The sequence below is a fragment of the Salvelinus namaycush genome, chromosome 19 (assembly GCF_016432855.1).
Source record: "Salvelinus namaycush isolate Seneca chromosome 19, SaNama_1.0, whole genome shotgun sequence".
Lineage (NCBI taxonomy): Eukaryota > Metazoa > Chordata > Actinopteri > Salmoniformes > Salmonidae > Salvelinus > Salvelinus namaycush.
The window spans coordinates 49425024-49440279 of NC_052325.1; the positions used below are offsets into that span (position 1 = coordinate 49425024).

Genomic DNA, 15256 nt, shown 5'->3' on the forward strand with positions numbered 1-15256 from the left:
CTCTGTCAGGAGGAATGGCCCAAAATTCACCTAACTTATTGTGGGAAGCTTGTGGAAGGCTACCCAAAATGTTTGACCCAAGTTAAACAATTTAAAGGCAATGCTACCAAATACTAATTGAGTGTATGTAAACTTCTGACCAACTGGGAATGTGATGAAAGAAATAAAAGCTGAAATAAAGAATTGATTCTCTCTACTATTATTCGGACTTTTCACATTCTTAAAATAAAATGGTGATCCTAACAGACCTAAGACAGGAATTGTGAAAAACTGAGTTTAAACGTATTTGGCTAAGGTGTATGTAAACTTCCCGACTTCAACTGTATATGTTTTTTCTTCAAAATGTACAAATGCGCCGTTGACACTGGTAATGTGATGATGATGAAAACAAGGTTGAAAAGTGGTGGAGTTGCCCTTTAAGAGACAAAAGGTAAACACAAAAAGAGACAAACATATACACCCAACCATGGTAAAACGTGCTCATAATTTGGCTTTTAGGACACAGATAAGAGAAATGCAGGGCATAAGAGGGGAAAAAAATGTAAATACACACAAAAAAAATGCTTTCACATCCACGGCACACCATGTTAACCCAGTTCAGTTCAGTCCACTGAGACTTGGGGCCATGTCGTCTCTGTTTAGTAAAGGTGAACATAGGGGGTTGAGTGAGGCGGCGGATAGTTCCCGGACAGAGGGACATTCAGTGTTAGTCTGTACACTGTAGATGGGATAGCAAAGTTACGTAGCCCAAGTAGCCAGTCGCGGTCCAAAGAACCCAATCCAGTCCCAAGTCGCCCCTAGTCGCACCGTATTTCCCACAATTCTCTGGTGCTGAGCAGCGCCTTCCCCCAGAAAATAAGACATACAGACTTACTCTTCCCCGCCAATTAGTGCTTGGTAAGGGCTTTCTGTGTGTTATTTACTGTGTCATATATACACCTATGAAGAATTCGCATCATTGGAAAAACAAACAAAAACAAAGACATTAAGAAAATGGCACATTGCGCGTGTTTGTGTTCTGTGTGCTAGCGATTAGGATAACTCAAGTTAATTAAAGTATTTTTTTTTTCATAAGGTTGCGAAGCAGATGGAGAGGCAAGCCCAATGCAAGGCGGGACACTCCCTCCAACGTGGGCAGCCATTGGTGGACGGACAGGATCGGGACGGAGTTATGCTGCCAGGTCATCATTAGGGAGTCGTTGCCGTGGAGCGGTTGGCCTTCATCTTGTCCAACCGTTTAGAGAGGTGGCTGTTGTTCGACTCAAGTTCATCTACCTTGTCCAGCGCTGACCGCAACTGCCATCCAGGAATAGAAAAAAACAATCATTAGGATTTTATTCAGAGACTCATTCAAAATCAACAATAAATCAAAAACACAAATTGTGTACATTATAACCCAAGTGTGCACCTGTTCACTCCCCCTAAGATTTGAAGGGATTAGTCCAATCCTTTTAAATCCATGCAGGGAAGTCCATTAGTGCACACTTCGGGTAAAGGAGGGAGAAACTAGTCCCTTCTATTCCACATGACCATGTAATTCTATCCATTTCAGAAGCAATGTTCTGAACATTGCAGACCCCTGACATCTGGTCTCTGCATAGGAGCTTGATTTAAGCCACATAACTGACAGCTGGGGGACCATACTTCTCTCTGCAGCTTGCGTTTCTCAGACTTCAACTCATCCTCCACTTTCTCTGCGTTCTCCGACGCACCCTTGTAGCGGGTCACCTGACCCTCTAGCCTAGTAACCTGCAGATTGGATAGAGTACATGAGAATCTCAGCCTATAACGAGTCAAATGAGCAAAACTTGGATCTGTGATAATTATCTCTTTCCAATCAACCAGGTTAATGACAGTACACTTACATTCTGTTCCAAAGCTGTCACTTCCTGCTCCGATTTGACAAGTTTGAACTTTAGGTCACTAAGTTGCCTGCTGGCATCTCCTGCAAATGTGGGAAAAAAGAAAACAAGGTCTGATGTGCCAATGCAGTAGATACTGAATATGAATCCTATTAAAATAACATAGTTAGGACTAACATACATTTTTGTCTTGAGTTATTCATCTCAGTCATAACACGTTACAGTGTCTGTGAATCTTACTCTGCAGGTCTTGTATGTGTGGGTCTGTGCCGTTCTCCAGAACCTCGCCCTCTGGGCTGGAGTCCTCAATCTCGTTCCTCTGTTTCTTCTGCTCTACTTGGGCCTTCAGTTTCTTCACCTATAGGGAGGACCACATTCAGGACATAGACAGACAGACAGTTAAAACCTATTCAAATTGTAGCTGTATAAAAACTACAGGAAACAGCAACACAAACATACAGGTAACTGCCAAAATAAAGGAAACACCAACATTAATTGTCTTATTAGGGCATTGGGCCACCACGAGCCACCAGAACAGCTTTATTGCACCTTGGCATAGATTCTACAAGTGTCTGGAACTCTATTGGAGGGTTGCGACACTAATCTTCCACGAGAAACTACACATTTGGTGTTTTGTTGGTGGTGGTAGAAAACGGTCTCATGCTCCGCTCCAGAATCACCCATAAGTGTTCAATTGTGTTGAGATCTGGTGACAGACGGCCATGGCATATGGTTTACATCAGTTTTCATGCTCATTAAACCATTCAGTGACCGCTCGTGCCCTGTGGATGGGGGCATTGTCATCCTGGAAGAGACCACACCAATCAGCATAGAAATGATTCACCATAGGTTGAAGGTGATCACTCAGAATGTCTGTGAATTTGTTGGCGCTTATCTTGCCATCTAAGGGGTTGAGTGGACCTACAGTTGAAGTCAGAAGTTTACATACACTTAGGTTGAAGTCAATAAAAATGGTTTTTCAACCACTCCACAAATGTCTTGTTAACAAACTATAGTTTTGGCAAGTCGGTTAGGACATCTGCTTTGTGCATGACACAAAACATTTTTCCAACAATTGTTTACAGACAGATTATTTCACTGCATCACAATTCCAGTGGGTCAGAAGTTCACATACAATAAGTTGACTGTGCCTTTAAAACAGCTTGGAAAATTCCAGAAAATTATGTCATGGCTTTAAAAGCTTCTGATAGGCTAATTGACATCATTTGAGTCAATTGGAGGTGTACCTGTGCATGTATTTCAAGGCCTACCTTCAAACTCAGTGCCTCTTTGCTTGACATCATGGGAAAATCCAAAGAAATCAGCCAAGACCTCAGAAAAATAATTGTAGAACTCCACAAGTCTGGTTCATCCGTGGGAGCAATTTCCAAACGCCTGAAGGTACCACGTTCATCTGTACAAACAATAGTACGCAAGTATAAACACCATGGGACCGTGCAGCCGTCATACCGCTCAGGAAGGAGACGCGTTCTGTCTCCGAGAGATGAACATACTTTGGTGCGAAAAGTGCAAATCAATCCCAGAACAACAGCAAAGAACCTTGTGAAGATGCTGGAGGAAACGGGTACAAAAGTATCTATGTCCACAGTGAAACGAGTCCTATATCGACATCAGCAAGGAAGAAGCCACTGCTCAAACTGCCATAAAAAAAGCCAAACTACGGTTTGCAACTGCACATGGGGACAAAGATCGTACTTTTTGTAGAAATGTCCTATGGTCTGTTGAAACAAAAATAGAACTGTTTGGCCATAATGACCATTGTTATGAGCAAAAAGGGGGAGCCTTGCATGCCGAAGGACCTACTGTGAAGCACAGGAGTGGCAGCATCATGTGGGGGTGCATTGCTGCAGGAGGGACTGGTGCACTTCACAAAATAGATGGCATCATGAGGCAGGAAAATTATGTGGATATATTGAAGCAACATCTCAAAACATCAGTCAGGAAGTTAAAGCTTGGTCACAAATGGGTCTTCCAAATGGACAATGACCCCAAGCATACTTCCAAAGTTGTGGCAAAATGGCTTAAGGACAACAAAGTCATGGTATTGGAGTGGCCGTCACAAAGCCCTGACCTCAATCCCATAGAACATTTGTGGGCAGAACTGAAAAAGTGTCTGCTAGCAAGGAGGCCTACAAACCTGACTCGGTTACACCAGCTCTGTCAGGAGGAATGGGCAAAAATTCACCCAACTTATTGTGGGAAGCTTGTGGAAGGCTACCCAAAATGTTTGACCCAAGTTAAACAATTTAAAGGCAATGCTACCAAATACTAATTGAGTGTATGTAAACTTCTGACCCACTGGGAATGTGATGAAAGAAATAAAAGCTGAAATAAATCATTACCTCTACTATTATTCGGATATTTCACATTCTTAAAATAAAGTGGAGATCCTAACTGACCTAAGACAGGGAATTTTTACTAGGATTAAATGTCAGGAATTGTGAAAAACTGAGTTTAAATGTATTTGGCTAAGGTGTATGTAAACTTCCAACTTCAACTGTAAACCATGCCAGGAAAATGCACCCCATATCATAAAAGAGCCACTAGAACCTTAATTTAGTGTTTCCCACATGGACAGAAGGAACAGCTATGTCAGAATGCTGTTCATTGAATACAGCTCAGCTTTCAACAACATAGTGCCCTTAAATCTCATCACTAAGCTAAGGACCCTGGGACTAAACACCTCCCTCCGCAACTGGATCCTGGGCTTCCTGACGGGCCGCCCCCAGGTGGTAAGGGTAGGCAACAACACATCTGCCACGCTGATCCTCAAAACAGGGGCCCCTCAGGTGTGCGTGCCTAGTCCCCTCCTGTACTCCCTGTTCCCCCACGACTGCGTGGCCAAGCACGACTCCAACACCATCAAGTTTGCTGACAACACGGCAGTTGTAGGCCTGATCATCGACAACGATGACACAGCCTATAGGGAGGTGGTCAGAGACCTGGCAGTGTGGTGCCAGGACAAAAACCTCTCCTTCAATGTGAGCAAGACAAAGGAGATGATCGTGGACAACAGGAAAAGGAGGGCTGAACACGCCCCCAGTCACATCGAGCGGGTTGAGAGTTTCAAGTTCCTTGGTGTCTACATCACCAACAAACTATCATGGTCTAAACACACCAAGAAAGTCGCGAAGAGGGCACAACACCTTTTCCCCTCAGGAGACTGAAAAGATTTATCATTTTTATTATATTTCACCTTTATTTAACCAGGTAGGCTAGTTGAGAACAAGTTCTCATTTACAACTGCGACCTGGCCAAGATAAAGCACAGCAGTTCGACACATACAACAACAGAGTTACACATGGAATAAACAAACACACAGTCAATAATACAGTAGAAAAAATAAAATTCTATATACAGTGAGTGCAAATGAGGTAAGGGAGGTAAGGCAATAAATAGGCCATGGTGGCGAAGTAATAACAATATAGCAATTAAACACTGGAATGGTAGATGTGCAGAAGATGAATGTGCAAGTAGAGATACTGGGGTGCAAAGGAGCAAGATAAATACAGTATGGGGATGAGGTAGTTGGATGAGCTGTTTACAGATGGGCTATGTACAGGTGCAGTGATCTGGGAGCTGCTCTGACAGCTGGTGCTGAAAGCTAGTGAGGGAGATATGAGTCTCCAGCTTCAGTGATTTTTGCAGTTCGTTCCAGTCATTTGCAGCAGAGAACTGGAAGGAAAGGCAGCCAAAGGAGGAATTGGCTTTGGGGGTGACCAGTGAGATATACCTGCTGGAGCGCGTGCTACGGGTGGGTGCTGATATGGTGACCAGTGAGCTGAAATAAGGCGGGGCTTTACCTAGCAGAGACTTGTAGATGACCTGGAGCCAGTGGGTTTGGCGACGAGTATGAAGCGATGGCCAACCAACGAGAGTGTACAGGTCGCAGTGGTGGGTAATATATGGGGCTTTGGTGACAAAACAGATGGCACTGTGATAGACTGCATCCAATTTGTTGAGTAGAGTGTTGGAGGCTATTTTATAAATGACATCGCCGAAGTCGAGGATCGGTAGGATGGTCAGTTTTACGAGGGTATGTTTGGCAGCATGAGTGAAGGATGCTTTGTTGCAAAATAGGGAGCTGATTCTAGATTTAATTTTGGATTGGTAATGTTTAATATGAGTCTGGAAGGAGAGTTTACAGTCTAGCCAGACACCTAGGCACTTGTAATTGTCCACATATTCTAAGTCAGAACCGTCCAGAAGTGTGATGCTGGACGGGCGGGCAGTGATCGGTTGAAGAGCATGCATTTAGTTTTACTTGTATGGCATTGAAGCTCGTCTGGAGGTTAGTTAACAGTGTCCAAAGAAGGGCCAGATGTATACAGAATGGTGTCGTCTGCGTAGAGGTGGATCAGAGAATCACCAGCAGCAAGAGCGACATCATTGATGTATACAGAGAAGAGAGTCTGCCCAAGAATTGAACCCTGTGGCACCCCCATAGAGACTGCCAGAGGTCTGGACAACAGGCCCTCCGATTTGACACACTGAACTCTATCAAAGAAGTAGTTGGTGAACCAGGCGAGGCAATCATTTGAGAAACCAAGGCTGTTGAGTCTGCCAATAAGAATGTGGTGATTGACAGAGTCGAAAGCCTTGGCCAGGTCGATGAATACGGCTGCACAATAATGTCTCTTATCGATGGCGGTTATGATATCGTTTAGGACCTTGAGTGTGGCTGAGGTGCACCCATGACCAGCACTGAAACCAGACTGCATAGCGGAGAAGGTACGGTGGGATTCGAAATGGTCGGTAATCTGTTTGTTAACTTGGCTTTCGAAGACCTTAGAAAGGCAGGGTAGGATAGATATAGGTCTGTAGCAGTTTGGGTCTAGAGTGTCTCCCCCTTTGAAGAGGGGGATGACTGTGGCAGCTTTCCAATCTTTGGCAACCTCAGACGATACGAAAGAAAGGTTGAACAGGCTAGTAATAGGGGTTGCAACAATTTCCGCAGATCATTTTAGAAAGAGTGGGTCCAGATTGTCTAGCCCGGCTGATTTGTAGGGGTCCAGATTTTGCAGCTCTTTAAGAACATCAGCTATCTGGATTTGGGTGAAGGAGAAATGGGGGAGTCTTGGGCGAGTTGCTGTGGGGAGTGCAGGGCTGTTGACCGGGGTAGGGGTAGCCAGGTGGAAAGCATGGCCAGCCGTAGAAAAATGCTTATTGAAATTCTCAATTATAGTGGATTTATCAGTGGTGACAGTGTTTCTTAACCTCAGTGCAGTGGGCAGCTGGGAGGAGGTGCTCTTATTCTCCATGGACTTTACAGTGTCCCACAACTTTTTTGAGCTACAGGATGCAAATTTCTGCTTGAAAAAGCTAGCCTTAGCTTTCCTAACTGCCTGTGTATATTTGTTCCTAACTTCCCTGAAAAGTTGCATATCACGGGGGCTAGGTGATGGGTTCCCAGATGGGTTCCCAGATCCTCAAAGTTCTATAGCTGCACCATCGAGAGCATCCTGACCGGTTGCAACACCGCCTCGTGTGGCAACTTCTCAGCATCCGACCGTAAGGCGCTACAGAGGGTAGTGCGTACGGCCCAGTACATCCCTGGAGCCAAGCTTCCTGCCATCCAGAACCTATATACTAGGCGGTGTCAGAGGATGGCCACAAAAATGGTTAAAGACTCCAGTCACCCAAGTCAGACTGTTCTCTCTGCTACCGCACGACAAGCGGTACCGGAGCGCCAAGTCTTGGTCCAAAAGGCTCTTTAACAGCTTCTACACCCAAGCCATTAGACTGCTGAACAAATTAATCAAAATGGCCACCTGGACTATTTGCATTGACCCCCCCCCCCCTGTTTTTACACTGCAGCTACTCACCGTTTATTATCTATGCAAAGTCACTTTACCCCTACCTACACGTACAAATTACCTTGACTAATCTGTACTCCCACACACCGACTCAGTACTGGTACCCCCTGTATATAGCCTCATTAGTTATTTTATTGTGTTACTTTAAACAAAACAAAAACAAAAAAAGTAACTTGTTTATTTAGTAAATATTATATTTACTCTATTTTCTTAACTGCATTGTTGGTCATGGGCTTGTTGTATTCAGCATATGTGACAAATACAATTTCATTTTATTTGCCTGTAGGTCTATTGCCAATTCAGTTGAAGAGTTCAGCTAGCGTAATGGGTGACAGACTACGGATGGATGGATGTCCTTACTCACCTGTCCTATCAAGTTCTCCCGCTCGTCAACCAGCTTCCTCAGGCGGATCTCTGAAAGAAAAAAAGTCTTTAGAGCGGATCTGCTTAGTGTTAAAAGTGTCACAGAACTTCTCACCATCATCTGTATAACTTTGAGTAAGCATCTATAACCCAATCAATACACACTTTCATTATGTTCATGCAAGAACAACTTGAGCATACAGTAAAAACCAATGTCAACATACCGGGGGTGGGAGGAGCCAAGTACATGGATGGGGAGGGGCTGAGTCGGGGTGGGAGGAGTTTAGAGTCACTTGATGCATGCAATGGAGCAGGTGTCCACTGGGAGAGCGTAGGTGAGGGGTGGAGTTATGGTTAGCATGCAGAAACTGGAGAGGAGGGCACACAGCCCTCTAGGGCATTTTTATGCTAAACAGCTAATGGATGAGGGAAGTTGAGCCGAAGAGATGATGTTTGTGCGTCAATGAGACTGCTATAGACAGGCAGACAACACATAAGTACTATTATACATTACTAAAGTGTATTTCTCAAAGTTTGTAATCACTTATTTTATTCAATCATGAAAAGGGTCAGAAGGTATTTCCTTACAAAAAGTGCACATGAAGAAACATTTAGACCAGTGATTAACAAGGGAGACATATTCTTACACGGTATACAATTTGTCTAGCAGTCATATCATCATATGAATTCAGGAAACATGGCATATACTGAACACAAAGCAATTTTATAGTATGCACATGATATCCTAGGGCTTGGATTTCACCTGATATCATTGCCTACATGGAATGGACTTGTAACATGGAGGATTTTTATTTCAATGGCATGAGACAATCTCAATCGGTTAGTTTCTCTCTTCGTCAAAATACACCAAGCAAGAAAATATTTTTGTTGTTCAGGGCAAACTTTGGACGAGGCTTGGGCGGTATACCGTTTTTGGAAATAGCCAGGGAAAACTAGGTCTTTTAAGTTTACAAAAAAAGAGTAATATTTGTAGCTACTTTTTAAGGAAAGCACCTGCAGTCAACTTGTGCAATACGTTAGCAGATGCAGCAGATCGCGTTCCTCTTTTCATATTATGAACCGTATTTCCCCCAGAACAGTTGATAGTTTATTTTTATTTCTTTATTTAACCCTTATTGTACCAGGTAAGTTGACTGAGAACACATTCTCATTTACAGCAATGTCCTGGGGATGATTGAGCCAATTGGAAGCCGGGGATGATTAGGTGGCGATGATGGTATAAGGGCCAGATTGGGAATTTAGCCAGAACACCGGGGTTAACACCCCTACTCTTAACATGTTTGATTGTAAATAGCACAATGGGAGAAAGCGGGAGCAGTCCAGCTGTGTATTGACAAGGGTCGCGTTTCATATTTAAAGTCAAGTGTTTTTTGCTTCAAGAGTGATCAGGGAAGTGCAACTATAGTTTTCCTTCACAGAAAATACATTAGTGCAGCACATTCGACAGAAAATAGCTTCCTTTTTATCAACAGAAGTGCAACGCTATTTGGCTGGCAGCCACACAGGTAAATGAGCTTACAATGAAAAAGCAAGGTCTTTCTTGCAAAAACGATGCATGGTCATGATACTGTATTTCGAATGTTTATCATAGAAAGAATGTAGCCAGCTACTTTTCCTAATGTTTTGGTTAAAGTTCATCTTGCATTTTACAAGAGAAAAGTAGTCTGGCTACACTGAGAAAAGTATCAGAAAAGTAGCTACACATCATTCAGAGAACTGTCTGCTGATAGAATGCTCGTTTGAGTGGAGAAGTGAAACTGAAGCACAAAAGTAATCTGATGCCGAGCAGAAATTTTGAGAAGCATTTTAGATCTGCGTTTACAAAATTCAGCAAGATATTTGTTATGTTTTATATTTTTTCTCCTGCGTTAAAAACACAGAATTCTGCATTAATGTAAATTAAAGTGGCTGAATTGATAAGGTGACGGGGCATCGTATGGTGTTAGCTTTCTGCTGTGTTTGAGAGCTCAAAGCCCTTTGGATGAATTATCTGTAAGGCTGCCACTGCTTGATTTCCTTGCGTTTTTTTCTCCTCTTCGTTCACGTTCTGTCTGAGCAGGCAGGCCCCTTCCCTAGCGACTCCACACAGACAAAGTGTGTACACATGCTGCTCCAGTGCCAGTACTGTTTTTACTTCAGACAAGCATGCGTCAAAACTTAATTTGCACAATGTCCGTCATTCACATTTCGCTTGTAAATGTCCAAACATGACATTTGGTAGCTCCTACCTATATATGTATACCTTTATGAGCTGGATTGCCTGTCTTTGCAATTTGTTTATTTTCGTTTGGGCTCGTTAACATATTTAGCTAGCAGCCTCCATGGAAATTCCCTATTACTTGTGCCAATTTTGTTAGCATTCTGGTAAGACGGCCAATGTTTTTTTGGGGCGCCCCCTTGTGTACTAGGCCGGTAATTCCATAAATCCCAGGATGAGAGAAGGACTGTATGACGATACGAATATCATGCATTGCAATATAAACATTGTACCTTGAATAGATGAAGAAAAACATACCGTCATTCAATCAATCAATATTACATTATTACAGTATAGGTATATAGGTGCTGCAGATTTATACGAGAGTATTGGCAATGTACCCTACCAGGGCCAGGCAAGTAGTAACACATTTGATTGATTCTACTTATCAACTACTACTAGTTTTAAATGAATGGTTTTCTTAGTTGAATCAGGTGTGTTACTGCTTGTTTGGGGAAAAACAGCCTGCGTGGTAAGATTACCCACCCCTTATGGCAAACTTCCCTAAAAATTAGCTAAAATACCCACATGCTGTGAAGTCAAAGTATTTGGACAGTGGCATATTTGTTGTTACATGGCCATCATATGTCTAATGTATATCATAGTCAGCTTTAATTTGAGGGTATTTTCATCCAAATTGGGGTACCCGTTTAGAAATGACTGCACGTTTTGTACAATGTCCCCCCATTTTAGGGGCCCAAAAGTATTTGGACAAATTCACTTATGTGCATTAAAGTAGTCAAATGTTTAGTATTTGGTCCCATATTCCAAGCAATGACTACATCAAGCTTATGCCCAATAGAAATGTATGGTAAATTATGTATTGTGTCATTTTGGAGTCACTTTTGTTGTAAATAAGAATAGAATATTTCTAAACACTTCTACATTAATGTGGATGCTACAATGATTTTGGATAATCATGAATGAAATCGTGAATACTGATGAGTGAGAAAATGACAGAGCCCTACACATAATCCCCCTCAACCTCTCCTGTTTAGCATGTCTTGGGGTTATGGTCTATGTGCCTCTAACTTTCTCACTCATCATTATTCGTAATCATAGTAGCATCCACATTAATGTAGAAGTGTTTAGAAACATCCTATTCGTATATACAATAAAAGTGACAATAGAAATGTAATGGTAAATAATGTATTGGGCACAACATAATCTGAAACAACCAAAACAAACTGCAAATGCATCCAACAAGCTGCGTGTAGTCATTGAGTACTAGAAATATAGGTCCAAATACTACACTTTTGATTACTTTAACACACAAAAGAATTTGTCCAAATACTTTTGGTTCCCTAAAATAGAGCATGTACAAAAAGTGCTGAACAAAAAGTACGCTCAAATTAAAGCTGACAGTCTTCACTTTACCTCATAGTCATTGTATACATTTCAAAATACAAAGTGCTGGAATACAAAGCCAAAACAAAAAAAAATGTGTCACAAATACTTTTGGACCTCAAAATACAGTACATCGAATTATAACTTTGGAAGGAATTTGAATGGTACTTGCTTTGGCTGTAGTAGTTCATAAATATTTGCTGTTGTTTATATTGAGTGCAGACCTAAAAACTAGGACATTCGGCAGTCCTCTTTTCCCTTGCCTTTTACTTTCTTACTGCCTTTTTTCAAGCCTGTCCTAGATTGCTCATTGTCGCCCTCTGCTGAATCCTCTGTACTTCGACTACTTTCTCTTCTACCCTGCTGTGACCCATACTGGATTGCCTCTTCCCCCTCCTCTACTGGCAAAGCCTCTACCGCAGTTGCATTCTGCTGCCTCTCGCTCTCTTCTACACCTTGCTGTTCAACAGTCACACTCACTCCCTCCTCTGCAATGTCTTTCTGATTGTATGTTACACTAACCCCTTCCTCTAATGTGATTAGTTGTTGTTCTTCAGTCACGTTCTGGCCCTCAACTATGGTTTGTGCTTTTTCTTCAGGGCTTCGGAGCTCCTCTGGTGCATTATCTGACCCCCCTTCAATTGATTGCTGTGCCACTATCGCGCTAACTCCCTCTGTGTCCTGCAGTTTGTCATCCTCCTCTTCCTCGTTAGCCTCCTCTTTACCAGGCTCTACCTCCATTTTGTATCCTACCGACATCGTTCTCATTTCCTGGCTGACCTCCTCTTGGGATGTTATTGGGAATACATTTGCAGGATCCACTGAAACTAGGTCAGAAAGGTCAAACGATTGACCCTCATTTTCATTCTCCTCGTCATTCCACTGCTCACTGGGTCCAGGTACCTTGTTACCCTCCAGCTTGGCCTCAATGGGATCATCTTGCTCTTCTGCTTTCGCCACCATAGTGCATGGTCCACTTTCATTTTGGCTCTGTTCCCTAAAAGAGTCAATTGTCACCGGAGTTTCTTTTAATGGGTCCTGTAGTCGTGTTTCTGTATCATTCAGCTCGGTCTCTGTAGAGATCCCTCCATTTGATGCCTCTTCTGGATCAAGTGTTTCTGGCTTGTTGTTTTCATACAAGTGCATGTCAGTGACTGGACAATCAAGTATATCCACCAATTGTTCAGGCAGTCTTATGGTCTCAGCAGCAGGGCAGTTGCGGTCAAGCGATATGCTACAACATTTCTCATCTGCTGAATTGTTGCATTTCTCTACATTTGCTGGCAGTGCCATTGAAGTGTCTTCATGTTCAAGTGCATTTGTACGCTCTTCTGGGCTCCCATTTTGTTTATCCTGACCTGCCTCTTTTAGGTCTTGTGTCACATTTTCATTAGCCTGGTCTGGGTGAGTAGTGACACCATCATGGGAGAAAAGGTCTTCAGGTTCCACGCTCTTCTTGAGCTCTGGTCTTAGAACGATGGGACTGTGAAAGTTATTCCCCTGTTCCTTTGTGTCTTGGATTGTTTGAGCCTCTTCAACTGAGACCGTGATTGCACCTTCCTCTTTGACATTGTTTGAATTCCCAGCTGTGGACTGTTTCGAGTCCAATGGACATTTTGGGTCAGCTGAAGAGTTCAAACAGTCTCCAAAGTTATCAGGGTTGGTTGTGTACCCTGACTCGTCCTTTTGGGTACCAGTATTTGTTGTCGATTCTAATTCCTCCATAGGGTTATGAGCGCTGGTTATACACTTGGAGTGAGCAACAGGATCAGCAATACCAATGTTGGACTCAAGGGATAATACTGATATCTCGCCTTCTGATTTCGCCGATTCCATTGTAGGTTTGTGTTTGTCCTTTTTCATTTTCTTCTTTTTCTTCTTTGAGATAACCTCCTCACTCTTAGCTTGGTCAGTCAGAGATACTTCAATGGTAGGCCCCTCACTTTTAACCTCTACTCGGTCTTCTTCTAGTTGTTCTTCCTTCAGGTTCAGTCCCTCCTCAGCTATGGTTTGGAGCTCTCGATCTGGTGAACTACTGGTCCCCTCCTCTAGATGCTGCTGTGTCTCTATTGTGATAACCCCCTCTCCTACCGCCTCTACTGGCTCCTTATCGGTTGGGGTGGAGACCACATCCTTTTCTGCTTTGCTCATCTTATCTCCCTGCGTTTCATCACCTTGTTTCTCTCCCTTCTTCTTGCCTTTCTTTTTCTTCTTGCCTCCTTGGGACTGTGGCTGCATGTCAGTGGTCTCTGGTAACACACATGCCTTTTTTGTTTTCCGAGGCTCAGGTTGTTGAGGCTCAGGGTTTGATTCGACTGGGCTCTTAGGAGTATCAAGGTCTGTCCCTAGGCTAATCTGTGTGTCATTTGTCATGGAGACTACACACGTTTCTGTTGTGCTCTTCTTATGGTCTTCCTGCTTTACATCGCTTTGTGTCTCTCCCTTCTTCTTCTTGCCTTTCTTCTTCTTGTTGCCTGCTTGGGCCTGTGGCTGCAGGTCAGTTATCTCTGGTAACACTTCAGACTTTTTTGTTTTCTGAGGCTCAGGGTTTGATTTGATTGGGCTCTTACTAGTATCAAGGTCTGTCCCTTGGCTAATCTGTGTGCCATTTTTCATGGTGTCCTCAATGGTTTCCCTAGGCAGAGGATATGAGTCTAAACATTTCACGTCCTCTTTACTCGATTCGTTTTTCTCTTGTTCAGCTGCTGCACCATATTCTGAGGTAGGCTCTTTTGAGGACGTCTCTTTGGTGTCGTCACTGCTCTTGACAACTTTGGTCTCTGCCTCATCTGCCTCGTCATTTTCTATTCCTAGTTCCCCTTCGCTTGCAACCTCTACTCTGCCTTGCCCTGTCCCCTCTACACCTGCTGCTTCGTACCCCTCCCCCGCTACTATAACCTCTTCCTCAGGACCCGTTACAACCACAAGTACCTCAGCATCACAGACCGGTCCACTTTTGACCTCTACTACTGGTGTGCCATTGTCAGAGTCTTTGTTGACATCACTGCCTTCAATTTCAACCTCTTCCCGCAATGTGGGCGAGAACGGCTGAGCCTCCCTTGGCGTTTCTGTTTCAGAAACACTAACAAGGCTACAGGGGGTCGGCGAGGTCAGATGGTTCTCTCGAGCCTCCTCCTCGTGTGTATCCTCTTGCTGCCTGGACCTTCCTGGATCCACCACCTTATCTCCTCTACTTCCCAACGCCGTCTCCTGAGCTCTGCCTAGGAGACCATGAGGGATACCATGAGGGTGAAATAGGCCAAACACTGTGGCTTGGAGTTTCAAATAGACATTTTTCTGATGATCGAGATCTGCCAGTTGAACCTGGGCCAATTAGCGCAAAGCGGAATTTGAAAGAATTGGGTAAAAATCGAACCAGCATGGAAGAGGTGGAAAAGGAAGAAGAGGAGGAGAGCACCAAACAAACCATTGATCCCAGATTAATCTTCAAGGCAGACGAGCAGGTCAGAGGCACCTTGGCAAGCTGCAAATCTTAAACTCTGAAATGTCTACTGTGGTGTTATATTGCTTTGGGACGGGACAGAAATTGACAGGTTTGTGACTTAACA

The 15256-nt window shown here is 43.4% G+C and overlaps 1 protein-coding gene across 2 annotated transcripts in view; it reads right to left on the bottom strand.

Moving 5' to 3' along the window:
* Nucleotides 1-241: 241 nt before the first annotated feature.
* Nucleotides 242-15256, bottom strand: part of LOC120064486 (leucine-rich repeat flightless-interacting protein 2-like) — an 84822-nt gene continuing 69807 nt past the window's right edge. The window contains exons 8-12 of one of the 2 annotated variants that reach the window (XM_039015096.1): nucleotides 8064-8113; nucleotides 2103-2220; nucleotides 1866-1945; nucleotides 1645-1749; nucleotides 242-1296 (exon numbers count right to left, since the gene is read on the bottom strand). In XM_039015096.1, coding sequence (XP_038871024.1) covers nucleotides 1189-1296; nucleotides 1645-1749; nucleotides 1866-1945; nucleotides 2103-2220; nucleotides 8064-8113 — 461 coding nt within the window. In that variant the 3' untranslated portion in view covers nucleotides 242-1188. Of the gene's footprint in view, nucleotides 1297-1644; nucleotides 1750-1865; nucleotides 1946-2102; nucleotides 2221-8063; nucleotides 8114-11673; nucleotides 14909-15256 lie in introns of those variants that run through there. The other variant, XM_039015095.1, reaches the window with a different exon arrangement.